The sequence below is a fragment of the Oncorhynchus masou genome, chromosome 33 (assembly GCF_036934945.1).
Source record: "Oncorhynchus masou masou isolate Uvic2021 chromosome 33, UVic_Omas_1.1, whole genome shotgun sequence".
NCBI classification, from domain to species: domain Eukaryota; kingdom Metazoa; phylum Chordata; class Actinopteri; order Salmoniformes; family Salmonidae; genus Oncorhynchus; species Oncorhynchus masou.
Genome location: NC_088244.1, coordinates 21,864,930 through 21,892,029, shown reverse-complemented (window position 1 = coordinate 21,892,029; position 27,100 = coordinate 21,864,930). Strand labels below are relative to the sequence as shown.

General features: G+C 44.5%; 1 protein-coding gene across 1 annotated transcript; it reads right to left on the bottom strand.

Annotated features, from left to right (window-relative positions):
* Positions 1-915: 915 nt before the first annotated feature.
* Positions 916-22,911, bottom strand: LOC135528007 (RNA-binding protein 38-like). The gene is made up of 4 exons (XM_064956758.1): positions 22,371-22,911; positions 14,493-14,616; positions 11,653-11,707; positions 916-4,558 (listed from the first exon to the last, which is right to left on the bottom strand). The coding sequence occupies exons 1-4, from the start codon at positions 22,539-22,541 to the stop codon at positions 4,159-4,161; spliced, it is 750 nt and encodes a 249-aa protein (XP_064812830.1). The 5' UTR covers positions 22,542-22,911; the 3' UTR covers positions 916-4,158.
* Positions 22,912-27,100: the final 4,189 nt, after the last annotated feature.

The window sequence follows — 27,100 nt, the reverse complement described above, 5'->3', positions numbered from 1 at the left end:
ATCTTCTGCACATCAATCACTCCCGTGTTTAATTGGTATATTGTAATTACTTCGCCACCATGGCCTATTTATTGCCTTACCTCCCTTATCTTACCTCATTTGCATACACTGTATATAGACTTTTTTCTGCTGTATTATTGACTGTATGTTTGTTTATTCCATGTGTAACTCTGTGTTGTGTGTCTAACTGCTTTGCTTTATTCTTGGTCAGGTCGCAGTTGTAAATGAGAACTTGTTCTCAACTAGCCTACCTGGTTAAATAAAAGTGAAATAAAAAAATAATACTAGCACAGCAATCAGTGCCCTGCTTTGGTTGTTGCATCGGATTGCAGTAAATGGGAATGACCACAAGGTGATGCTTGATACGTTTCTGGCTGCTGAGTTGTGTCACACCATGAATGATAGAGGCATCTCATGGTAAAAGGCTGTTTTAACATGGGCAGCTTCCACCATGCTTCCTCCATTTTAAAGTATCAAAGTAGTCAACTAGGTGGGGATTCCTATGGGTTGTAGCCTCAATGGAGCTGCCCATGCTGTCACAGATGCTATAATGGCATAGATGTAAAGATGAGTCCTCTATCTATCTATGTGTCACACATAGCAGAAAACAACTCATGGGCAGTGTTCACCAGATAAATAAAGAAATGTTCCAGTGTCCACGTCCACGTCCACGTCCACACACACACACACACACACACACACACACACACACACACACACACACACACACACACACACACACACACACACACACACACACACACACACACACACACACACACACACACACACACACACACACACACACACACACACACACACATCATCATCTGAATGTACCAGAGCACACAGATCAACACTTATACACACACACGTCATTTTGGTTTGCAAAAAACAAACGCGACTGTGTGTAATAACAAATTAATTTTATTATACATATTTCTGTTGTGGTTGTATGGCTTCATTGTACAAGTAAATAAGGTGGTACCGCACATAGAGATTCCTGGAGCAGCTCTGTACCCTAAACTGCAGCTGGCTCAGCGACGATGGCGCAACACTGACTCTCACAATGGCTTACAATGGGGGCTAGGGGATGACACGTGCCTAACCAAAACACACATGACTCATACACTGACACGCACTGACACACAGACAAATACTGTATCACCCACACATATATACAGTGGGGCAAAAAAGTATTTAGTCAGCCACCAATTGTGCAAGTTCTCCCACTTAAAAATATGAGAGAGGCTTGTAATTTTCATCATAGATACACTTCAAATATGACAGACAAAATGAGAAAAAAAAAAATCCAGAAAATCACATTGTAGGATTTCTAATGAATTTATTTGCAAATTATGGTGGAAAATAAGTATTTGGTCATCTACAAACAAGCAAGATTTCTTGCTGATCTTTTTAAGTGGTAGAACTTGCACAATTGGTGGCTGACAATACTTTTTTGCCCCACTGTATGCCATTTAGCTGACGCTTTTATCCAAAGCGACTTAGTCACGCGTGTATACATCTGACGTATACAGGCGTGGCCAAAAGTTTTGAGAATGACACAAATATTAATTTTCACAAAGTCTGCTGCCTCAGTTTGTATGATGGCAGTTTGCATATATTCCAGAATGTTATGAAGAGTGATCAGGTGAATTGCAATTAATTGCAAAATCCCTCCATGCAAATGGACTGAATCCCCCCAAAAACATTTCCACTGCATTTCAGCCCTGCCACAAAAAGACCAGCTGACATCATGTTAGTGATTCTCTCGTTAACACAGATGTGAGTGTTGATGATGACAAGCCTGGAGATCACTCTGTCATGCTGATTGAGTTCAAATAACAGGCTGGAAGCTTCAAAAGGAGGGTGGTGCTTGGAATCATTGTTCTTCCTCTGTCAACCATGGTTACCTGCAAGTAAACACGTGCCATCGTCATCATTGCTTTGCACAAAAAGGGCTTCACAGGCAAGGATATTGCTGCCAGTAAGATTGCACCTAAATCAACCATTTATCAGATCATCAAAAACTTCAAGGAGAGCAGTTCAATTGTTGTGAAGAAGGCTTCAGAGTGCTCAAGAAAGTCCAGCAAACGCCAGGACCGTCTTCTAAAGTTGATTCAGCTGCGGGATCGGGGCACCACCAGTACAGAGCTTGCTCAGGAATGGCAGAAGGTAGGTGTGAGTGCATCTGCACGCCCAGTGAGACGAAAACTTTTGGAGGATGGCCTGGTGTCAAGAAGGGCAGCAAAGAAGCCACTTCTCTCCAGGAAAAACATCAGGGACAGACTGATATTCTGCAAAAGGTAGAGGGATTGGACTGCTGAGGACTGGGGTAAAGTCATTTTCTCTGATGAATCCCCTTTCTGATTGTTTGGGGCATCCGGAAAAAAACTTGTCCGGAGAAGACAAGGTGAGCGCTACCATCAGTCCTGTGTCATACCAACAGTAAAGCATCCTGAGACCATTCATGTGTGGGGTTGCTTCACAGCCAAGGGAGTGGGCTCACTCACAATTTTGCCTAAGAACACAACCATGAATAAAGAATGGTACTAACACATCCTCTGAGAGCAACTTCTCCCAACCATCCAGGAACAGTTTGGTGACGAACAATGCCTTTTCCAGCATGATGGAGCACCTTGCCATAAGGCAAAAGTGATAACTAAGTGGCTTGGGGAACAACACATCAATATTTTGGGTCCATGGCCAGGAAAATCCCCAGACCTTAAGAACTTATGGTCAATCCTCAAGAGGTGGGTGGACAAACAAAAACCCACAAATTCTGACAAACTCAAAGCATTGATTATGCAAGAATGGGCTGCCATCAGTCAGGATGTGGCCCAGAAGTTAATTGACAGCATGCCAGGGCGGATTGCAGAGGTCTTGAAAAAGAAGGGTCAACACTGCAAATATTGACTCTCTGCATCAACTTCATGTAATTGTCAATAAAAACCTTTGACACTTATGAAATGCTTGTAATTATACTTCAGTATTCCATAGTAACATCTGACAAAAATATCTGAAGACACTGAGGCAGCAGACTTCGTGAAAATTTATATTTGTGTCATTCTACAAACTTTTGGCCATGACTGTACACATACATGAGTCTAGCCCATAGTATCAGTTAGGTTCTAGCAGACATCAACTCACCTGATGGACAACACTTGTATCATTAAAACATTACATTATTATTCCACCAGATCATACATCCTCCATTAGCCTGTAGTTTCTGCCTCTGCTCACTTTAAACAATACTGAGATAGTCAGTTACACCAGCTGCTGCAGGTCTCTGAGGATAAACATGAATATGGAAATACCTTCTTTACAAAAATCTGCTTTGACATGATTATGTTAGAGTAACATTGATATAAAAAGCATGTTACAATGTTGCCTACCTTGTAAATATTCATCCCATACTCCATCAGAATAATAATTGCATATTCAGTGAAAGTGTGATTCTCAATCTGCAATAACTTACTTGCACTCATGGAGGACATGGAAACAGAGAGAGGCTATAAGGCCACTTAGAGAAAGGTATTCCTGGAGAAATGTCCAGAAGAGGATGCTGCCTCTCTCTCACCTCGCTAGTGAAACGTTCAGTACAACTTCCAGAAGAGAGAGGCGGAGCATCTAGTTAAATATAATGGCTACCCAACCCATCCTCGCCCAACCTTCAAGCCCCATCCACTACATTGAAGGGCTAGCCTTGGCTTGGTGTACGAGGTGGGTGTTCTGTATGGGTAAGGAGGAGTGCAAGGATCTAGGTTGATCCAGAATCATTCATTCCCCTCTTTCAGTTCTCAAGTTCCATTGACTCCATCATGTTTGGCATTGGACACAGGGATAGCTCTTACTTCCATCATTAGCTAAAAACATTCGTATAAACATTGGTGACAACAGCAATAGTAGCATAGTAACAACTACGACAACAATGGATAATAACCCTAATAGAAAAACAGGAAGACGTCCCAGTGTGTTTTGTTTTGACAAAGCCCTTTGGATTCAGAACCCACTCTCTCATCGGCTGTCTCATACTGATGATGTCGCAGGTCATAGCACAATAATCCTCCTGTTCCAAGTCTCCATTCACGTTGTCATCAGTGCCCCCCTTTGATCATCCTCACACCACATCACCACACCTCCCTCACCACACCTCCATCACAGCATGTGGTCAGGCTGGTGGAGGGGGTATTGGAGGTAGGCAGCGGGGGGGACAGAGAGGCCAGCAAAGGAGTTGAGGGAGGGGTGGACGGGCGGGGTAATGGGGGCGGAAATGGTGGGACCTTGTGTGGCGGGGGAGTAGCGGTAGCTGAGGTAGCTTGCGGAGGGCGAGGGGGAGGGGGTGTAGGGGTAGCTGAGGTAGCTGGCAGAGAGCGAGGGGGAGGGAGTGTAGGGGTAGTGCTCCAGGCCAGTAGAGGTGGTGGAGGTGTAGGGGACATAGGCTGAGCTGTAGTCCAGATATGGAGAAGTGAGGGAGGCCTGAGAGGGGCTGAGGTGGGACTGGAGCACCAGACTGGGCTGGAGGAAGGCCTGGGGGTACATACACTGCTGGGCCAATCTGAAGAGACAGATGGACAGAAAGATAGCAACACATTAGTGTTTAGTATACAGTTATACATTAGCGTGCCTAACGGCACAGAGTTATACGCACATGCCTAACGGCACAGAGGGCTCAGCCATCGTGGAGAAAAAGGCACATACACAAAATAGGCATTTATTTACAGTATCTGTGGATTATATACCACACCACTGTAATTCCAGGGACATACAGCACTATTGTATACCCACATTTCATATGGACTTAAGGCCACAAATAAGGACAAACCAACCTACCGTGTAGGAGAGTTATGCACACATCCACAATATCACTCACCACCCTTTCAAAATGCTCAACTTGACCCCCTGAGAGGACAGAAACCACCCCCATCATAATTATCACACCCACTGTGAGTCCTTGGTGTACGATTAATTATCATAGCCATGAGAGAATGTCAAAAACCTACACCCGCCCACACAGTATCCCACTGCTGGCTTCCCTCTAAAGCTAAGGAAGGTTGGGCCTGGTTGGTCCCCGGATGGGAGACCAGATGCTGCTGGAAAAATTTAAGCAGGAAGCACAGGGACTATGGTGGTCTAATTGAAACATGTTGGCATTACAGACTCAGGGAGAGGTTGAAAATGTCAGTTGGTCAGCGCATGCTCGTAGTACACGACCCGGTAATCCATCTGGCCCTGGGGCCTTGTGAATGTTGACCTGTTTAAAGGTCTTACAGAGATCGTGATCACACAGTTGCCCGGAACAGCTGATGCTCTCATGCATGTTTTAGTGCTACTTGCCTCGAAGCGAGCATAGAAGTTATTTAGCTCGTCTGGTAGGCTCGTGTCACTGGGCAGCTCTCGGCTGTGCTTCCCTTTGTAGTCTGTAATAGTTTGCAAGCCCTGCCACATCCGACGAGTGTGGGAGCCAGGGTAGTACGATTCGATCTTAGTCCTGTATTGACACTTTGCCTATTCGATGGTTCGTCGGAGTTTAGCATCTGCTTCATCTAACCACTTTTTTTACGGACCGAGTCACTGGTGCTTTCTGCTTAAATATTTGCTTGTTAGCGAGAATCAGGAGGATAGAATTATGGTCAGATTTGCCAAATGGAGGGTGAGGGAGAGCTTTGTACACATCTATGTGTGTGGAGTAAAGGTGGTCTAGAATAATTTTCCCTCTGGTTGCACATTTAACATGCTGATAGAAATAAGGTAAAAGTTTCCCTGCATTAAAGTCCCTGGCCACGAGGAGCGCCGCCTCTGGATGAACGTTTTCCTGTTTGCTTATGGTGGAATACAGCTCATTGAGTGCGGTTTTAGTGCCAGCCTCGGTCTGTGGTGGTATGTAGACAGCTACGAAAAATACAGATGAAAAACTCTCTAGGAAGATAGTGTGGTCTACAGCTTATCACGAGATGCTGAGCAAAACATCAAGACTTCCTTAGATATCGTGCACCAGCTGTTGTTTACATTTAAAATGTCCTGTTGGTAGCATATACCTGCTTTCAGTTCTTCCCATTTATTTTCCAGCGATTTAACGTTAGCTAACAGGACGGAAGGCAAAGGTAGATTAGCCACTCGTCACCTGACAAGGCACCCTGATTTCCATTTCCTTCTCCAGCAAATGACGGGGATCGGGGCCTGGTCGGGTGTCTGTAGTATCTTCCTCCCGTCTGACTTAATGAAGAAAAACTCTAGTCTAATCTGAGGTAAGTAATCACAGTTCTGATGTCCAGAAGCTGTTTTTGGTCATAAGAGACGGTAGCAGCAACATTATGTACAAAACAAGTTACAAACAACACAAAAAAAACTAAATAGGATGGTTGGTTAAGAGCCAATAAGAGGGCAGCCATCCCCTCCGGCGCCATCATGTATTCTCAGTTAACTTACCTGGTAAAATATTTTTTCTAATAATAGTCAACATCATAGTACACACTACAGAATCAGTATGATTCTGAGCCATTGTAATTAAAGGGTACATACAACACTGTTGTCTACCCACAATTCACCATGCCTTAGGCTGCCCACTTATAAACGTAACTTGCTTCAGTTCCACTGACAGCTGCAAAAATAGATCAGAGCTGTTTAGCAAGAAGTGACAGAACAACAGAGGTGGCCTATATCCAACATCTGAAATAATAACGGTCTCTGGACCAGCTTGGCCTGTACAAATCCATGACCTTATTCTTTCTTTACCCAATAATAACCTAATGGCTGAGACTATCTCCAGATCAGGAGTTAGGAGCACTAACGAGGGCTCAGAGCTGCTTACCCCAAAACACAGAGGGAGAAACAGAGTTTAATGGGTTTCACGCACACACTACTGACAAAAGGACCAAAGAACAACTGCCTCACACACTGGAATTACAAGTCTCGTCCGTCCGTGTTGTGCTGCTGGCCTGCTCTGCCCTGTGCATCAGGCTGATGGATTCAATGTGACAGGGGTAATCTATGAGAGGGAGCTAGGCCTCCCCTTGCCTCCTAGCTCCCCTTGACTCATGTCCTCAGTGGCAGACACACACACAAAGTGGCATACACAAATGTACAGTTAAAACACACACCTACAGTAGACAATGCACAAATATACACACATACACGTACAGTAAAGATATTCATAACGCCACATACAGATGCAGGAGAGGGGGAGGGCAGCAAGACAGGATTGATTGGTGCAGCAGGCAGCGTGGGTGTACAATATTCACTAACAGACCCATGAGAGCAGAAGAAGCTCTCCACTCCCTCTCTCTTACTGTCCATTTCAACTAGCCACGGCTGTAGTGAGTGGGAGAGATAGCAAGAAGAGGTGAAGGATCACCCATCAGGCCTTAGGATGCTGCAGCTTTTAATAGTTCTGGTGACATAAAAGGTAATGCGCACGTGATATATAGAGAGAGCGCGAGAGAGACCGGCAGCAATGAATGACTGACACGGCATTGGACACTCATCTTTCGAGCAGTGCTAGCTTTGGCATAGTATTAGCCAACTAAAATGCCCCTGTATACTGTATGTAAAGAGTTCCATCAAGCACACATAATATGTGAATCAGGATCCTTGTAAAATAATACCACAGAATGGGAGATGTGTGCATGATCAGATGTTTGTAAATGTCAATGCCTTTCAGAGGGATTGTGATAATTAGATTTTTAGAATTGGCTATTTTATTGGTGAGCTTAGACTAATTTGGTCCTTGGAAAGCAGAAAAAAAACACCTTAGGGAAAACAGTTTGTTTTTTCCCCAATACCCAACAGAGGGGATGGAAAAGGGTTAGAGGATATAAAGGGTAAAATACAGGCAGAGAGAGAAGAGAGAAGAGGGAGAGAAAGAAAGAGACAGAGAAAGTAAGGGAGGAAAAGGTAAGGGAATGAGGAGACTGCAAAGAGAGAGAAAGAGTGTGGGAGGATGATAGGATGTTTACCAGCGAAGCTCAGTTTGAGTCACTCTAACACTGCCAAATCAGCAAAGGACAACTCTACTTTCAATGCACGCACACACACCCTCACCAGCCCTCACATCCTGTCCTGTCTGTTCCCCCAAACAGGTGTGTGCAGTGACTGATCCCCCCCCCCCCCCAGGGCCCTTAACACACCACACTCGCCCGGCCTCCTACTTCAAAAAAAGAACAGAATTTTAATAAAGTGCTACATCTCACTTCTCTGTCAGCACCCTGCCAGCTAGCTGGAACAGAGTTTGCCTCAGGGGCCATAGAGACAGAGAGAGAGGGCCCTAGAGATAGAGAGAGGGCCCTAGAGAAAGAGAGAGGGCAGCCACGGTCACTGGACCACATCCTGAACTCCCACTTGACACGCTCACACACACACACCCCTCTTTACAGCCACTCCGAGCATTAGTACTTCTTCACTTAAATACCTGACAAACAGGCCAGGAAACCTCAGGCCAGGAAAGCCCCTGGAGAAGATGAGCAGGGCTTAATAAGGAGGAGGAACTCCTCACAGGAGGAGTATGACAGTATTAGTTGAGATAATGGTGCTTTTACTTACTGCCAGAATTATGAGTTTGGGTGTGTTTTCTGGGCGTGTGTTTTGACAGGGTAGTCAAGGCTTCATGAATATAGATCAAACTCTTTTTTACATTTTAGTCATTTAGCAGATGCTCTTTTCCAGAGTGACACAGTAGTGAGTGCATACATTTTTTGTACTGGTCCCCCGTGGGATTCGAACCCACAACCCTGGCAGTGCAAGTGCCCTGCTCAACCAACTGAGTGACAAGTTGAACACTCTATACCTAGTGACTTCCACAGAAGATGAAGAAAGATCAAGTCATTTTCATTGTGGTGGCAGACAGACAGTGATATTATCATGATCAAACCCAGTAGAGGAGATGGAGAACTTGTGCTTTAATTGGCAGTTCTCCTTCAGAGAATCAATGGACATCATTCATTCATAGACTCATCTGGGTCAGCCTGAATTCCCTTATCACTCAATATAACATTCAATAATTGAGGCCTGGCGGCTGCAATATTAATAGCCCTGTTAGGCATGCCTATCACAATCTTGGATACTGCTCTAGTCTACAGAACACACAGCCCAACCAGACCGGCCTCACAGAATGGGAAAATGATAATTTAGCCTAATATAGTATAGCACTCATCAGGAGACATGGACAGCTCTGGTCATCTCACTTGTGACCAATCAGATGTCAGAAATGTTTTGTTTCTGGGTTAAACAGAGTGAGTTAGCAGGCTTCAGTTGCGAAGTAGATCACTGCAATAACTTTGGTACTGAATATACAGAACCAGACTGACACTGGTCAGCATGAGAGTGAGTTGTTTGAAACAGGGTTTCAACAGGGAGTATGTGTCAACAGTGCTCTTCCTCACAAGCACAAACAAACACAGAGAGGGAGAGAGAGAGATATGAAGGAAAGCTACAGGGGTGGGGGGGGGGGTATGAAGGAAAGATACTGAGGGGGAGGGAAAAAGAGAAATGAAGGAAAGATAGAGGGAGGAGAAAAAGAAAGAAAGAAAGAAAAAGAGAGCGAGAGAAAGAAAGAAAGAAAAAGAGAAAGAAAGAGAGAAAGAAAGAAAGAAAGAAAAAGAAAGAAAAAGAGAGAAAGAAAAAGAAAGAAAGAAAGAAAGAGAGAAAGAAAGAGAGAGAAAGAAAAAGGGAGAGAAAGAAAGAGAGAAAGAAAAAGAGAGAAAGAAAAAGAGAGAGAAAGAAAGAGAGAGAGAAAGAAAGAGAGAAAGAAAAAGAGAGAAAGAAAGAGAGAAAGAAAAAGAGAGAAAGAAAGAGAGAAAGAAAAAGAGAGAAAGAAAGAAAGAAAGAAAGAAAGAAAAAGAGAGAAAGAAAAAGAGAGAGAAATAAAAAGAAAGATAGCAATAAAGAGAAAGAAAGAGAGAGAAAGATAGAGAGAAAGAGAGAGAGAAAGAAAGAAAGAGAGAAAGAAAGAGAGAAAGAAAGAGAGAGAGAAAGAAAGAAAGAGAGAAAAAGAGAGAGATAGAAAGAAAGAGAGAAAGAAAGAAAGAAAGAGAGAAAGAAAGAAAGAGAGAGAGAAAGAAAGAGAGAAAGAAGAGAGAAAGAAAGAAAGTGAGAAAGAAGGAAATAGAGAGAAAGAAAGAAAGAGAGAGAAAGAAAGAAGAGAAAGAAAAAGAAAGAAAGAGAGAGAGAGAAAGAAAGAGAAAGAAAAAGAAAGAAAGAGAGAGAAAGAAAGAAAGAAAGAAAGAGAAAGAGAGAGAAAGAAAAAGAGTGAAAGAAAGAAAGAGAGAGAAAGAATGAGAAAGAAAAAGAGAGAGAAAGAAAGAGAGAGAGAAAGAAAGAAAGAAAGAAAGAGAAATAAAGAAAGAGAAAGAAAGAGAGAAAGAAAGAGAAAGAAAGAAGGAGAAATAAAGAGAGAGAGAAAGAGAGAAAGAGAGAAAGAAAGAGAAAAGATAGAGGGGGAGAGAAAGAAAGAGAGATATATGAAGGAAAGATACAGAGGGGGGAGGGAGAGAAAGAGAGCCATAAGCAGGCTAAGAATATCCCCATGTCCAAATGTAGCCATGTTAGGAAACAGCAGCAGGCCAGCCGGTTAAGTGAAGCAGGCAGGAATCTGGGTATTCTCACCAACATCATGTAACTGACGGTACCACAGCTGGCTGAGGGAAGGGTCATTCTCAGACTGCATGAGACGGTCAGTTACAACAAAGGGATGAACACACAACTAGACAGACAAAGATTAGCCTCGGAAGCCCAGGCATTTCACGTTAGACACAGATATACAGAAGGAAGGAGGGACAGACAGGTGACCAGAAGGAGAAATAGACAACAGAAAATATTGTGTATGGCATTCGTAACAGAGGAGATGGAAGGAAGAGATGAAGAGAACAGATAAGGGAAAGTAATGACAGACAGTGAGACACTGAGTGTGTTCAAGCGGTAAGCTTAAAGCAGACTGTAGACAAAAGTCGGTGAGTGAAGTCGGGGGAGGTACATCTGCGACAGCCGAAAGTGGCACAGTGTAGTGGTTTTCAAACAGCAAGGCTCAGATCAACATGGCAGGTTGCCTCGCTGTTAGAGCATTGGGCCAGTAGCCGAAAGGTTGCTTGTTTTCCAACAGCAAGGTTTAGTTTAGTGTAGGGTGACAGGTAGCCTAGACGTTAGAGCTTTGGGCCAGTAACCAAAAGGTCAATTGTTTCAAGTCCTGAGTCGAGGTGAAAAAAAATCTGTCGATAGGACAAATATAATAATCATCCACCAAATGATTATAACACAGATAGCTGCTATTGTATACAAATGTATACAAATTTTCTGTAGAAATAAACTTCTCTCTACCCCCATATCACACACTCACAAACATTTGTATGCCCTGAAACTTTAGAATCGTGGCAAAGTTGGTTCCTGTTTCAGTTACGTCTTTGGCCACGTTTGAGTGGGTCAAACAAAAACACCCTAATGATTGGTTGACAAATAGTGCCTCCCACAATGCAGGTGATGGCTGCAAGGTGCAGTTGGTGAGAAGCAACTGCAGCAACTTCATCAAAAACTGTATGACATTTGATCACAAGTCAGACCATTTTTATAATCATAATGCAACACACTTTAAAAGGTGGTGACCAACGATGGTCACCGACTTGACCAAATGTATCCGCTCAAACGTGTCCATTGGTTGCTCCTTACCCATACTGCCTCTGGATCAGGGCGGGGTGGACCTGCTGCACTCTGATGGAGAAACCTGAGAGAGAACAGATAAAAACATGGCAGGGTCAGAGACCATCAGATACTGAAGAGAGAGAAGACAGCTAGGGACATCTGAGCTAAAGACAGGACAGACAGAGCCTGCATAGTGGACAGACTGTTCCTGAAGGAAGAGTTCCACTCTTACTTTTCATCTCTCTGTCCCTCCCTCCCTCTGTAAGTTGAACAGACGTTGGCATTTTTTTTTAAACAAGTGAAACAGTGAATCTACAGGGACACATGAGAAACAACACACATGACACATTCTCTCTATATAGACACATCTTATAGGTTTTAATCAAATCAACTTTATGCACTGAACTTGTCTGATGCTTTAAGAGCACTGTTAAATTAAATAACTAAGACACACAAATTGCTAGAGGGAGTATGACCTCAATTGATTTGATTGTGCTCAGACTTGCTGCGCCGTGTTAAAAAAAATGACAGTGAGTGACTGTGACTAGCACCCGTTGTTACTGACTGAAAAGTCATGTTACCAAAATCCCTCATTTTCTTAGGATAAACATTCCCTATTCCCTCTCTTTAAATACACATGTATGCATCGCATGCACGTGACCAATAGGGCCTGACTTATTGCATATCCTAATCACATCAATAAATTGGTTATAAAAAACTCAATGCATGTGACAGCAAAATAGATGCAGAGGATCATAGAGGATCACAAATAAACTTAAAACGGGGGCATTTTTACTGGTTGCTTAGGAGGTAAAGGGGAAGTCGGATGTGTGGAATAAATTTGACTAGTTGTTGAAAATACTGCCGATCAAGAAAAATAAGTTAAGGAACAAGCTCTGCTTTCATATTATGATAAATTATAAGTAATACCAGAGACGATGTTCTAACGGAAAAAAAAGTGTAAAGCCTTTATTATGAAGGTGAAAAATTTCAGAATTTGTGAAAATGTTTATCTGACATGTGGTTGCCTGAGGCTTGGCGCTCACAGAATCAGTAGGCTATTAAACAAACACTCAAACAGTAGCAGGATCTGTCTTATTTCTGTAGATATGGATGATTTATAAAGCCAGGTACATTTAACAGTTAGGCTGTTGATTATAGACCTAATTAAGATGGGGTTTCCTCTCTCTCACACTTTCGTTAGACAATTAAGGCCAGGGCTGTTCTCATCTAACGTTGCTGCAGCCTCCGCCACATTGTTCTCAACACCAATATGCTGCTTAACTTTGCTCTTATGCACATAGCAACATGGTCTAGGAAAAGGCGCCAATTCACACACACACACACACACACACACACACACACACACACACACACACACACACACACCCACACACCCACACACCCACACACCCACACACCCACACACACAGTCTCCTGAGTTCACCATGAGTAAGAGGAGACTCCTCTCTCTCCTTCCTTCTATCTCTGCCTCCCTCTCAATCCCCTCCTTTTTTCCTCACTAACACTTAATGTTCCTGTAACTCTTCACACCCGTTGGTCATTCTCTCCTGTTGTGTTTATCATGACTCCCTGGGTGAGTCACACAGAACAAGGAAGAGACAGATCTGTTTATTTCTCCCTCTCCCTTCCCCTCTCTCATAAACAGCCTCTCCCTATTTTCTCTCCCTCTTTCCACATCTCACTCTCTCACAGACACACACACAGACACACAACAAAATACCAAGCTGACATACAGTACACTGAGTGTACAAAACATTATGAACACCTTCCTAATATTGAGTTGCAGCCCCTTTTGCCCTCAGAACAGCCTCAATGTCATGGACTCCACAGTGTGTTGAAAGTGTTCCACAGGGATGCTGGCCCACGTTGACTTCCATGCTTCCCACAGTTGTATCAAGTTGGCTGGATGTCCTTTGGGTGGTGGACCATTCTTCATACACACAGGAAACTTTTAAGCATGCAGAATCCAGCTGCATTGCAGTTATTGGTACACTCAAACCGGTGCGCCTGGCACCTACTACCATATCCTGTTCAAAAGCACTTTGTGTTGTCGTTTTGTCTTGCCCATTCACCCTCTGAATGGCACACAGACAATCCATGTCTCAATTATCTCAAGGCTTAAAAATCCTTCTTTAACCTGTCTCCTCCCCTTCTTCTACACTGATTTAAAGTGGATTTAACAAGTGACATCAACAAGGGATCATAGCTTTCCCCTGGATTCAACTGGTCCGTCTATGTCATGGAAAGAGCAGGAGTTCCTAATGTTTTGTACACTCATCATAGCACATCAACTGCATGCTTGGCGTGTAACATAGCAACAACAACCCAACATCGAGATACAGTATACTACAGTTGTCGCTACTGTGCGTCGGTCACACATATGACACATCTAAAATGTCACCCTATTCTCTTTACAGTAGTGCATTACTTTTGAGCCCTACATTTTCCCATAGACTCCACAGAGTTACAGGTGGTTTGGTGTACGTGTGTAGTCTGAAGGGGCGCAGATGTAGGTTGGTGGTTCACACTGTACAGTCACACTGTGCCTGACCACAGCTGGGTCTGCCATCAAATGTGTAGTGTGTGTGTACCGTATAATGTAGAGGCTATAATAGTCGTCAGCTGAGAGTGTGTATGCGCGTGCCATCTGCTCACATGTTTGCGTAGTGTGTGTGTGTGTGCCTGTGTATGCGTGGGGTTGGTCTCTGTGTGTGTGTCTGTCTGTGTATGCGTGGGGTTGGTCACTGTGTGTGTGTCTGTGTATGCGTGGGGTTGGTCACTGTGTGTGTGTCTGTGTATACGTGGGGTTGGTCTCTGTGTGTGTGTGTGCACGCATGACTCACCTGTCTGTGGGCTGCGGGGCTTGGCTCCCAGGTAGGCCAGGTTGACGTTAGCCTTTCTCCCGTCGACGATGGGGTTGGGGTCTTTACATGCCCGTTCTGTCGACCCCCTGTCCATCATAGTCACCTGACAGGAGGAAGGAACACACAGGTTTACAATTCAAGAAGTGACCAATATCGATTTTATAAAATACTTATCCATTAACTTGTATCTCCCCAATAAATTCCTGTATTCCCTATTATGTTTGAGCACTAGTCCTGGATCCATATAGATAGAAAGTTCCGGTGTGCTTTTAACAATGTGTGACATTATGACCTAGCATACTGACCTATCACAGAAAATGGTGGGTGTCTGGGTGTGCAGGGAGGGGTTCTTTCAATTATATTATTATTTTACTAACAGCGGGTTGCTAAATAAGAGCCATCACCAACATGGTACATCAAAACACACATTCAGTGTCTTTCTCACACACACACGCACACGCACACACACACACACACACACACACACACACACACACACACACACACACACACACACACACACACACACACACACACACACACACACACACACACACACACACACACACACACACACACACACACACACACACACACACACACACACCTGTGACTGCATCTATTACAATATATATTACACTATTAGTAATAATAATAATACAATTAATTTGTATAGAGCTTTTCATTACAGAGTTCTCAATGATCTACTGAGAAAAACATTATGTATGTACAATAAAGACAACATACATTTAGATTCAAGACAGGTAAAATAGTAAGCGGGTTAGGAGCTAAATATACTGAACAAAAATGTAAACACATGTAAAGTGTTGTTCCCATGTTTCATGAGCTGAAATAAAAGATTGCAGAAATGTTCCATATGCACAAAAAGCTCATTTCTCTTTAATTTTGTAGAAAAATGGGTTTACATCCCTGTTAGTGAGCATTTCTCCTTTGCCAGGATAATCCATCCACCTAACAGGTGTGGCATATCAAGAATCTGATTAAACAGCATGATCATTACACAGGTGCACCTTGTGCTTGAGACAATAAAAAGCCACTCTAAAAATGTGACATTTTGTTATAAAACACGTCACAGATATCTCAAGTTGAGGGAGCGTGCAATTGGCTTGCTGACTGTAGGAATGTCCACCAGAGCTATCAAATGTTCATTTCAGCACCCCTGCCTAGTCATGTGAAATCCATAGATTAGGACCTTTATTTCAAATTGACTAATTGACTTATTTAAACTTTATGTAACTCAATAAAATCTTTGAAATTGTTGAATTTATATTTTTGTTCAGTTTTAGATTGGGACTAGGACTATGAAAAAGACATTCTGCAGAAGTGAATTTTAAGGCCCGTTTTAAAGGTTCTGACTGATGGAGAGGCTCTCAGAAGGTCAGGGAGAGCATTCCATAGGGGCAAGGGAGCAGAGAGCAGAAGGCTCGGAATGCCATAGTTCTGAGACATGTCTTGAGGACTTGAAGCAGTAGAGTGGCTGGAGCAGAGATCGCAAAGTGGCTCGCGGAATGAGATGTGGTCACTGATGTTGAGTTAGGCCAGGATCTTGGTGATGTGGTCTGACTTCTTTGTCATGATCAGGACCCTGGCAGCACTTTTCTGGATTAGTTGGAGGCTATCAAGTGATTTGGATGGGAGGCCCCCAAACAGCGCATGGCGTGGATGAGTTTCTCTGCATCTGGCTGGGAAAGTGATGGTATGACCTGGGAAAAGTTTTTAAGATGGCAAAATTATGTTTCCCATATTTGTTTTATGTGGGCATCGAAGGACAGAGAAAGATTAAACTTGACTCCTAGGTTGGAGATGACAGAGGACAAGCGGATCTCCTGGCTGTTGATTGCAGGACAGATGTTTCCAGCACTGATGACCTGCTTGGGTGTCAAAATAAGCATAGCCTCTGTCTTGCTACTCTTCAACTGGAGGAAGTTCTCTTTCATCCATTCCCTGATGTCCTCTAGGCAGCTGCTGAGTTGTGCTAGGGCAGGGATGGTGTCCGGTTGGTTGTTAATGTAAACCTGGGTATCGTCGACGTAGCAGTGGAAATTGATATTATAATCTCTTCGGATTAGGCTGAGAGAGAGCATGTAAATTAAAAACAGGATAGGCCCCAGCACTGACCTCTGTGGAACACCGGATGTGACTGCAGACTCCTCCGATCTGGCCTCTCCAATAGGGATGTAATACTTCCTATTGGAGAGGTAGGAGGAGAACCAGTTTAGAATTGTTCCAGAGACAGCAGTGTGTTCTCTAAAATGCTGCAGGAGGGTGAAGTGTTCTACGGTGTCAAAAGCAGCACTGAGATCTAAGAGGAGGAGGATGCTGGGAGATCCTGAATCAGCAGTCATTGGAAACTTTAACCAGAGATGTTTCTGTGCTGTGCAAGGGCCGGAAGTCAGACTGGAAAAACTTGTATAACTGATGACAGATGTGATTGAAGCTTTAGCAGTCTTATGGCTTGGGGGTAGAAGCTGTTCAGGGTCCTGTTGGTTCCAGACTTGGTACACCGGTACTGCATGCTGTATGGTAGCAGAGACAACAGTCTATGACTTTTGTGGCTGGAGTCTTTGACAATTTTTAGGGCCTTCCTCTGACACCACCTGATATAGAGGCCCTGGATGGCAGGAAGCTTGGCCCCAGTGATGTACTGGGCCGTACGCACTACCCTTTGTAGTGCATTGCGGTCAGCTGCCAAGCAGTTGCCATAACAAGCGGTGGTGCAGCCAGTCAAGATGCTCTCATGGTGCAGCTGTAGAACTTTGAGGATCTGAGGGCCCATGCCGAATCTTTTCAGCCTTCCGATGGAGAAGAGCCTTTGTCATGCCCTCTTCATGACTGTGTTGGTGTGTGGACCATGATAATTCCTTAGTGATGTGGACACCGAGGAAGTTGAAGCTCTTGAATACAAAACCTGGGGGGCTCATGGTTCTCACCCCCTTCCATAGACTTACACCATAATTATGAGTTTCTGACAACTTCCGGAGGCCATCCTCCAACCTATCAGAGCTCTAGCAGCATGAACTTACATGTTCTTCACCCAATCAAAGGATCAGAGAATTAATCTAGTAGTGAAAGCATAAGCTACAGTTATAGCTAGCACTGCAGTGCATCAAATGTGGTGAGTAGTTGACTCAGAGAAAGACAATAGTTGAACAGTTTTGAACAAACTAATTTCTTTAAAAATGAAGGAGAAGCAAGAGACAGCTAGCTATATTTTGTTTAAAAAAAGGTCAGTTTCACTTAGCTAGCAAATGCAGCTATCTAGTTTAGCCTACTCAAATACCCAGCTCAAACAGAGAGGGATGCTATGTTAGCTAGCTGGCTATGGCTATCCAACACAAGAACTCTTCCATGTTAAGGTAAGCTTTTGGTTTTATACATTTATTGCCACCGGGGCCCGCCGGTGTAACTGCTAAACTGCTTGCTGACTGTACTGCATGATTGTAGTGTGGTTACTAATGTGCTAGTTCAAGTAGCTATGTTGACTTTGACATTAGCTATTATGGTGACAATGATGTAGGCTGTGTTTAGCGGTTAGCAGTTTGATGTGAAGGTCTGTCTTGGAAAGTTGGAAAGTTTTTTTTCACCTGGTCAAGGACAGCTGATGTGTTGGGCACTGAAGTACAGAAGCAAAAAAAAAAACGTGAGAAGAGAGCGCAGAGATGCGAGAAGGAATTATACAACCAGAAAAATTATCATGCTGTTTGTTTGTGGCTACTATGAAAGTGAACTGTGTTTGTGTATGATCAAGGGTGTATTTAATCCACCGTTTCTGTTGAAAAACATTTCTTAAACAGAGCAAACATAACGGGGATAAACATACCTGAATTTGTCCGATAGAAACTCTCGTTTGCAGCTATTGGACTAATGATTACACCATAGATCAACTAGATGAAGGCAGAGTGTGCAAGTCAGTATCGAATGTGTCACTGTCTGTCACCTCAATTACTAAAATGTTTCTCTGGACCTGTGCATCTACACTGTAAACTTGAATTCTTAGGCTAAGTTGTAGCAACCTCATGATGGGTATAGGGAAAATGTGAATATCATGTAGTAGGCTAAATCTATCGATGTTACATTGAGCTGGGTGAATGAAAATCATCAATACGCTGTAATGGAAGTAAGGCCATGCTCATTAAAAACATTATCGTCCTCCCTCATCTTAAAAGTTTCCGACCGCCACTGTGGCAGAGTAGAAGGCTGATTGTGCTCCTTTTAAGGCAGCAGAGTAGCTTGCCTGGTGGTCTTTATAGGCCAGTAGTTGGACAGTGAAACCATCTTTCCTCCAATGTCTCAAGCTTACGGCTAGGAGTCTTCATTCTGCGCAGTTCATCAATGAACCAAGGAGAGTGTTGGAATGTTACTTCACATGTGTTTTCAGAGGCAAGGACGTTCAGGGTATTACTCAGAGTGCTGTTATACAGATTGACAATATCATCGAGGGCCAGCTCACTGCAGTCAGACTCAAAGGTGAAAGAGGGATGGGTTAAGTTTCCTCAGGTTGCAGAATGTAATGGGAGCGGAGAGGTCAGAGACAGTGTCACAGCCTTGATTTCAGAGACACCAAGCTCGATGACATCCAAGTCAGAGGCAGGGACATCGCCAGTGATAATGAGGTCCAATGTGTATCCATGGTTGTGGATGGGAACATTTACATATTGCATAAGGTTTAGACAAGGGATGGGCAACTTTGATGGGGGTGGAGGCCACAAAAAATCTGAACTCAAGAGGGGCTGCAGTTGCTCACGGGTCTGCGTACCCACATCTTTTCAAGTTAATATCGTGCAATTCTACTCATTTTGCCATTGGGAAGAGTGGGAAATTAGTTGTTTTACCAACAATTTCTTGCAATTCTACATATTTTGACATAGGGTGCGGAGAAATGTTTGCAGTTTTGAATATGATATCCGAGTAAGACAAACAATATAAATTGGGGGCCCTTGTACGTTAATTTGACCGTGATAACACGTTTAGATAGCTGGCCGCTAAACTAACTTAGCAATCTACAAAATTTTAGCTGACATGGGCTAATTGACTGACAATCAGTGACTGACATAAGAGGAAAACTGCTGATGCACAACCAAACTTTTTGTTTTGGGGGAGGGTTGGGATTGAGCCGAGGGCCTTCAAAAAGGGGGGGTGGGCGGCCAGTTGCCCATCCATGGTTTAGACAGTCCGGCAAGTTAAGGAAGTCAGCAGCCATCGAGCACATAGAACACTTGGGTGAGTCAACAGTCTCCCAAAATTACAATGTTGGAGAGAGTGGGGTATGAAGAGAATATTGGTTCAGAAAACTCAGAGCTAAAAAGAGGTTGTTATCTTGGGGGGGGGGGGTGATAGGATTTGGTTGTTTACATTCAAGATCAAAGTACTCAAGACTGAAACTCAGCAACAGCAAGTGGGTTTAAAATAAAGCAGTGTTTATAAAACAGCAAGGCCTCCACCATGGCTGTGTGCCCTTTCAATGTATTTGCATTCAGGCAGAGCTGATTCATTAAGATGGTAAGTTTACCTCGCTGTGCCATGTTTCAGTGATGCAGATCTTGTCAAAGTCATTATCAGAGAAACTTATACAGAAGAGGAGACTTTGTTAATAAGGTTTGCAAAGTGTAAAACATGTTTAGTCATTGGTGGAAACAGTGTCATTACATTTTGGTTGGTCTACTGCGCTCTGTACTGACTGTATATGTCTTGGAGTGGGTGACATCATTTACCTGAGGGTCAGCCTGCAGAACTGGCAAGTGAGTGTACACAATAGATTCATTTTCTGATCAGTTTCCTACTGCCTCGTCTTCCTCGTGTTTTCCCGAAGATCCCTCCCGTATTTGCATAAGGCTGTTCTTGAGCTCCTTGCACAAGGTTGTTTTAATCTGTTCAAAATGTCTGAGGAAATTGTGTGTAGTTGAGGAAAGTTGCTACCATTTCTTCATCTTTGGTCCAGCCTTCGGGCCAGGAGAGATGAGAGGAAGATCTAGGCTCGTGTTCAAATCCAAACACTTAGCTAATTGATTGGAGAAGTAGGCTACTATCTTTTCTAGTTTAACGTTTTTTGGTTAAGATAACTAGGTTTTTGTATTCAGTACTTGATTAGCTTTAAAAAAAAATAAGTTGATAATTATAATGCACATAAAAAACACTTAAAAAACAAATAACTATAGATACATTCACAGGAGTAAACTATCAAGGCTGCCACTGGGTGCCATGGCAACCATTACAGGAAGAGTATTCGCAAACTGCTAGGTGAACTGAAAAATGATATTAGTAACAAAGTCAAGTAGCCAAATAGTATAAGGCATTGATATCACTGCATTATTCTTTTGCTCATATTTCACAGCACCAAACTATGGGGGTCTATGCTAACAGTGGCTGTAATGTGGATGGGTTGATTGAGGCTGTTGGGGGAATTAGACTGCTATGGGAAGTCAGGGGTGAAATGGGCAGACTGTACAGGTTGGGCCAGAGACAGATCCTGGCTAAACTCATCAACATGTGTATGAACAGGGAGGCAGGGAAAATATGCATTGCTTTAACTCCCCTCATTGCTCTCGTCTGTCGCTCTCACCTACCCTCTCCCTCCCCCCTCTCATTACCACACACAGCTTGGCAGAGGGGGGTGGTGTGTGTGTGTGTGTGTGTGTGTGTGTGTGTGGAAGTCAAAATAGAACTGCAGCCTTATCTCAGAGCACCAACTGACATGTCACACCTCTGTGACCAGGGGGGACTGCATTCTGCTGACACACAACCTCCCCCAGAGGGAGGGAGAGAGAGAAAGGGAGGAGGGAAAACAGAGGGAGATAGGAAGGAAAAGGGGGAAAGATCCTTCAGGCCCAGTAACTGATGCATTTGCTGCATTAGGTCTCTCCTCAGCCATTCTGTTTTGAACTGAGTAAATACACTACCGTGCCTATGAATGCAAAATATTTCAGGGCAAATAAAAGCCTCCCGCTTGACCATCTCACATTCTTTCAGCTCTTATTCATTATGCACATATATGCGCTGTTGTTACTAAGTGTGTGTGTGTATAGATAGAGAGAGAATGGGTGTTTGGAAGGGGAGGGGGTTGTTGTTCAGGACTCGAGATAATTGATGTTATGCTTTTAAAGGAATAATCTACTCATGCTAAAACACCTGACTGCAAAACCACACACACTTGTTAGTTGAACAAAGTGTCAGTGTTACACCAAATGAAGACCCATGCTCTTTGCGGATTACATGAGCACATAAATGTCAGCAGCACATGTACATGTCCATCCAGGACACAAAGGTTAGAAAATACAATGTAAAGGAAAAGTAATGGTTACAGTAGAGTGTAGGATATGTGCAGTGGGCCCAGCCTACCTGGTAAAACAACTGCAACTGTTGCCTCACTTTCTTTATGGGCTCAATTCAAGGTGTTTGGGTAAGAATTACAGTGGCCTATTCAGGGTGGCTAATAGGTTGTGAAAGTATTCTGTGGTAGATAATGAAATGTGTGTAGGTCTTTTAATGCACTTCCATCATTGTTTACAATGCAATACGTTTGTTAATAGGCTTTTTGTAATATAAAAAGTGGCAACAAAATAAAGTGTTACGAAAGTAATACTTCATCTACATTTGCCAACAGTATATCACGGAGTTGACACAAACGGTTACAAAATAACGGACACAACGCCAGACAGTCTGTCGCACGTCTCACGCATTTCAGTACCTTACCCTCACCCCTTCATGTACAATACCAAAGAACATGGCATGAGCAGAAAACAACAGTCAGCCATTCAAGCGCTCTGTCCTGTCAAAAGAAAGGTTATGCCGAATTTGGAGGTATTGCACAGTGTCTTGTTAGCTGAAGTAGACACTTACAAATCCGTATCCTCGGGATTTCCCGGTTTGTCTGTCCGTTATCACAACGGCTTCGTCAATATCCCCGAACATCTCGAAGTATTTTCGAAGGGATGCGTCGTTTGTATGATAAGGTAAACCGCCGACAAATATCTTAGTGAAAGTAGTGTCTTTCTGAATAGTGGGATGCATTGTCTCCAGACCTCTGTTAACAAATTGATGATAAAGCGTTGGTCCACTAGTGAGTTCGAATGGAAAACCTAAACGGTCTATGGGGGAAACACAATAGGTGGAATATCAAAGTTCTAAACAACTAAATGGCCGTTCGAGAGATGGAAGCTTTAAATGCGCATTGGTTTTTCTCAAGCGCCCAAAATCAGGCTTGATTCGTCCAGTCTGTATCGAAGCAAAATTACGTCCTTATTCCATGCGTTGAGTTATATCCCAGCAGCGCTATTGTTGTAACAGGCTGGATTTAAGTCTCTTCTTGACAGGTGTCTTGCCTACTCCTTCGGAATATCTCAGGTAGGGGGTGGTGGGGGAAGTATTTTCTAGGCGAGTTTCAAACACGCCCACTCCCATTTTGGCCAATACATAACCGGAGCGTCCTAGGTTTAGCGACACCCCCTGTCAATGTTTGTTTTGAAGTGTCTGACCTATATCGGAGGCTGGCTTATTCATAGTTAATGAGTTGCTGACCATAAAACATCACATTCACTTTCCATTTTTAAGGGCCACAACAAGCGAAAAAGTCTTGTTTCGAGACAGCGCACATGAAAGGGTCAATAGGGCATAGGGGTGAGAGGAAATTGATGTGGTTAAAGACAAAAGTGCTCACCAGGGGTGACCAATCACAGGAAAAATTGAAAATGAAAGGATGTATTGTTGAGGTGACTGTGTATTCGTCTCACTCTCTTTGTGCAAAGGTCATGTGGAGACAAACCCATTAATCAATCCTTCTTACCTTCAGTAGGTCTACTAAGCAATGGGGCAAAGCAATGCAGAGGACCTCACATTTAGTTGGTTCATCATGTTTTTAATTTCAGAGCGATAGAATTTTGGTTTGCATTCTGACTCTCATATGCCATATGCCTAATTCTAAAATTGATTACCCCCCCCTCGTCAATCTACACACAATACCCCATAATGACAAAGCAAATCAAGTTTTTAGATTTTTTTTGCAAATATATATATATATATATATATATGAAATATCACATTTACATAAGTATTCAGATCCTTTACTTAGTACTTTGTTGAAGCACCTTTGGCAGCGATTACAGCCTTGAGTCTTCTTTGCTATGACGCTACAAGCTTGGCACACCTGTAATTGGGGAGTTTCTCCCATTCTTCTCTGCAGATCCTCTCAATCTCTGTCAGGTTGGATAGGGAGAGTCATTGGACAGTTATTTTCAGGTGTCTCTAGAGATCGGATTCAAGTCCGGGCTCTGTCTGGGCCACTCAAGGACATTCAGAGACTTGTCCTGAAGTCACTCCTGCGTTGTCTTGGCTGTGTGCTTGTCCTGTTGGAAGGTGAACCTTCACCCCAGTCTGAGGTCCTGAGCGTTCTGGAGCAGGTTTTCATCAAGGATTTCTCTGTACTTTGCTCCGTTCATCTTTCCCTCGATTCTGACTAGTCTCCCAGTTCCTGCCGCTGAAAAACATACCCACAGCATGATGCTGCCACCACCATGCTTCACAATAGGGATGGTGCCAGGTTTCCTCCAGACATGACGCTTGGCATGCAGGACAAAGTGTTCAGAGAATCTTGTTTCTCAGGGTGTGCGAGTCCTTTAGGTGCCTTTTGGCAAACTCCAAACGGGCTGTCATGTGCCTTTTACTGAGGAGTGGCTTCCGTCTGGCCACTCTACCATAAAGGCCTGATTAGGTGGCGTGCTGCAGAGATGGTTGTCCTTCTGGAAGGTTCTCCCATCTCCACAGAAAAACTATGGTGCTCTGTCAAGAGTGACCATCGGGTTCTTGGTCACCTCCCTGACCAAGGCCCTTCTCCCTCGATTGCTCCGTTTCGCCAGGCGGCCAGCTCTGGGAAGAGTCTTGGTGGTTCCAAATTTCTTCCATTTAAGGATGATGGAGGCCACTGTGTTCTTGGGGACCTTCAATGCTGCAGACATGTTTTGTACCCTTCCCCAGATCTGTGCCTCGACACAATCCTGTCTCGGAGATCTACGGACAATTCCTTCGACCTAATGGCTTGGTTTTTGTTCTTACATGCACTGTCAACTGTGGGACCTTATATCGACAGGTGTTGTCTTTCCAAATTTTTTCCACTCAACTGAATTTACCAAAGTTGGACTTAAATCAACGCAGCCACTGCCAGCTAGCCTACTCCAGCAGTACTGTATCATTTCAATCATTTTAGTCAATAAGATTCTTGCTACGTAAGCTTAACTTTCTGAACATTCGAGACGTGTAGTCCACTTGTCATTCCAATCTCCTTTGCATTAGCGTAGCCTCTTCTGTAGCCTGTCAACTATGTGTCTATCTATCCCTGTTCTCTCCTCTCTGCACAGACCATACAAACGCTCCACACCGCGTGGCCGCGGCCACCCTAATCTGGTGGTCCCAGCGCGCACGACCCACGTGGAGTTCCAGGTCTCCGGTAGCCTCTGGAACTGCCGATCTGCGGCCAACAAGGCAGAGTTCATCTCAGCCTATGCCTCCCTCCAGTCCCTCGACTTCTTGGCACTGACGGAAACATGGATCACCACAGATAACACTGCTACTCCTACTGCTCTCTCTTCGTCCGCCCACGTGTTCTCGCACACCCCGAGAGCTTCTGGCCAGCGGGGTGGTGGCACCGGGATCCTCATCTCTCCCAAGTGGTCATTCTCTCTCACTCCCCTTACCCATCTGTCTATCGCCTCCTTTGAATTCCATGCTGTCACAGTTACCAGCCCTTTCAAGCTTAACATCCTTATCATTTATCGCCCTCCAGGTTCCCTCGGAGAGTTCATCAATGAGCTTGATGCCTTGATAAGCTCCTTTCCTGAGGACGGCTCACCTCTCACAGTCCTGGGCGACTTTAACCTCCCCACGTCTACCTTTGACTCATTCCTCTCTGCCTCCTTCTTTCCACTCCTCTCCTCTTTTGACCTCACCCTCTCACCTTCCCCCCCTACTCACAAGGCAGGCAATACGCTCGACCCTATCTTTACTAGATGCTGTTCTTCCACTAACCTCATTGCAACTCCCCTCCAAGTCTCCGACCACTACCTTGTATCCTTTTCCCTCTCGCTCTCATCCAACACTTCCCACACTGCCCATACTCGGATGGTATCGCGCCGTCCCAACCTTCGCTCTCTCTCCCCCGCTACTCTCTCCTCTTCCATCCTATCATCTCTTCCCTCTGCTCATACCTTCTCCAACCTATCTCCTGATTCTGCCTCCTCAACCCTCCTCTCTTCCCTTTCTGCATCCTTTGACTCTCTATGTCCCCTATCCTCCAGGCCGGCTCGGCCCTCCCCCCCGCTCCGTGGCTCGACGACTCATTGCGAGCTCACAGAACAGAGCTCCGGGCAGCCGAGCGGAAATGGAGGAAAACTCGCCTCCCTGCGGACCTGGCATCCTTTCACTCCCTCCTCTCTACATTTTCCTCCTCTGTCTCTGCTGCTAAAGCCACTTTCTACCACTCTAAATTCCAAGCATCTGCCTCTAACCCTAGGAAGCTCTTTGCCACCTTCTCCTCCCTCCTGAATCCTCCTCCCCCTCCCCCCTCCTCCCTCTCTGCAGATGACTTCGTCAACCATTTTGAAAAGAAGTTCGACGACATCCGATCCTCGTTTGCTAAGTCAAACGACACCGCTGGTTCTGCTCACACTGCCCTACCCTGTGATCTGACCTCTTTCTCCCCTCTCTCTCCAGATGAAATCTCGCTTCTTGTGACGGCCGGCCGCCCAACAACCTGCCCGCTTGACCCTATCCCCTCCTCTCTTCTCCAGACCATTTCCGGAGACCTTTTCCCTTACCTCACCTCGCTCATCAACTCATCCCTGACCGCTGGCTACGTCCCTTCCGTCTTCAAGAGAGCGAGAGTTGCACCCCTTCTGAAAAAACCTACACTCGATCCCTCCGATGTCAACAACTACAGACCAGTATCCCTTCTTTCTTTTCTCTCCAAAACTCTTGAACGTGCCGTCCTTGGCCAGCTCTCCCGCTATCTCTCTCAGAATGACCTTCTTGATCCAAATCAGTCAGGTTTCAAGACTAGTCATTCAACTGAGACTGCTCTTCTCTGTATCACGGAGGCGCTCCGCACTGCTAAAGCTAACTCTCTCTCCTCTGCTCTCATCCTTCTAGACCTATCGGCTGCCTTCGATACTGTGAACCATCAGATCCTCCTCTCCACCCTCTCCGAGTTGGGCATCTCCGGCGCGGCCCACGCTTGGATTGCGTCCTACCTGACAGGTCGCTCCTACCAGGTGGCGTGGCGAGAATCTGTCTCCTCGCCACGCGCTCTCACCACTGGTGTCCCCCAGGGCTCTGTTCTAGGCCCTCTCCTATTCTCACTATACACCAAGTCACTTGGCTCTGTCATAACCTCACATGGTCTCTCCTATCATTGCTATGCAGACGACACACAATTAATCTTCTCCTTTCCCCCTTCTGATGACCAGGTGGCGAATCGCATCTCTGCATGTCTGGCAGACATATCAGTGTGGATGACGGATCACCACCTCAAGCTGAACCTCGGCAAGACGGAGCTGCTCTTCCTCCCGGGGAAGGACTGCCCG

Coding starts and splice junctions, on each gene's coding strand:
- LOC135528007 (XM_064956758.1), bottom strand. CDS start 22,541: ATGCATCCCACTATTCAGAAAGACACTACTTTCACTAAGATATTTGTC. Junction 11,708..14,492: donor GCCCCGCAGCCCACAGACAG/GTGAGTCATGCG, acceptor GTTCTCTCTCAG/GTTTCTCCATCAGAGTGCAG. Junction 4,559..11,652: donor CTGATCCAGAGGCAGTATGG/GTAAGGAGCAAC, acceptor CTGTCTCTTCAG/ATTGGCCCAGCAGTGTATGT.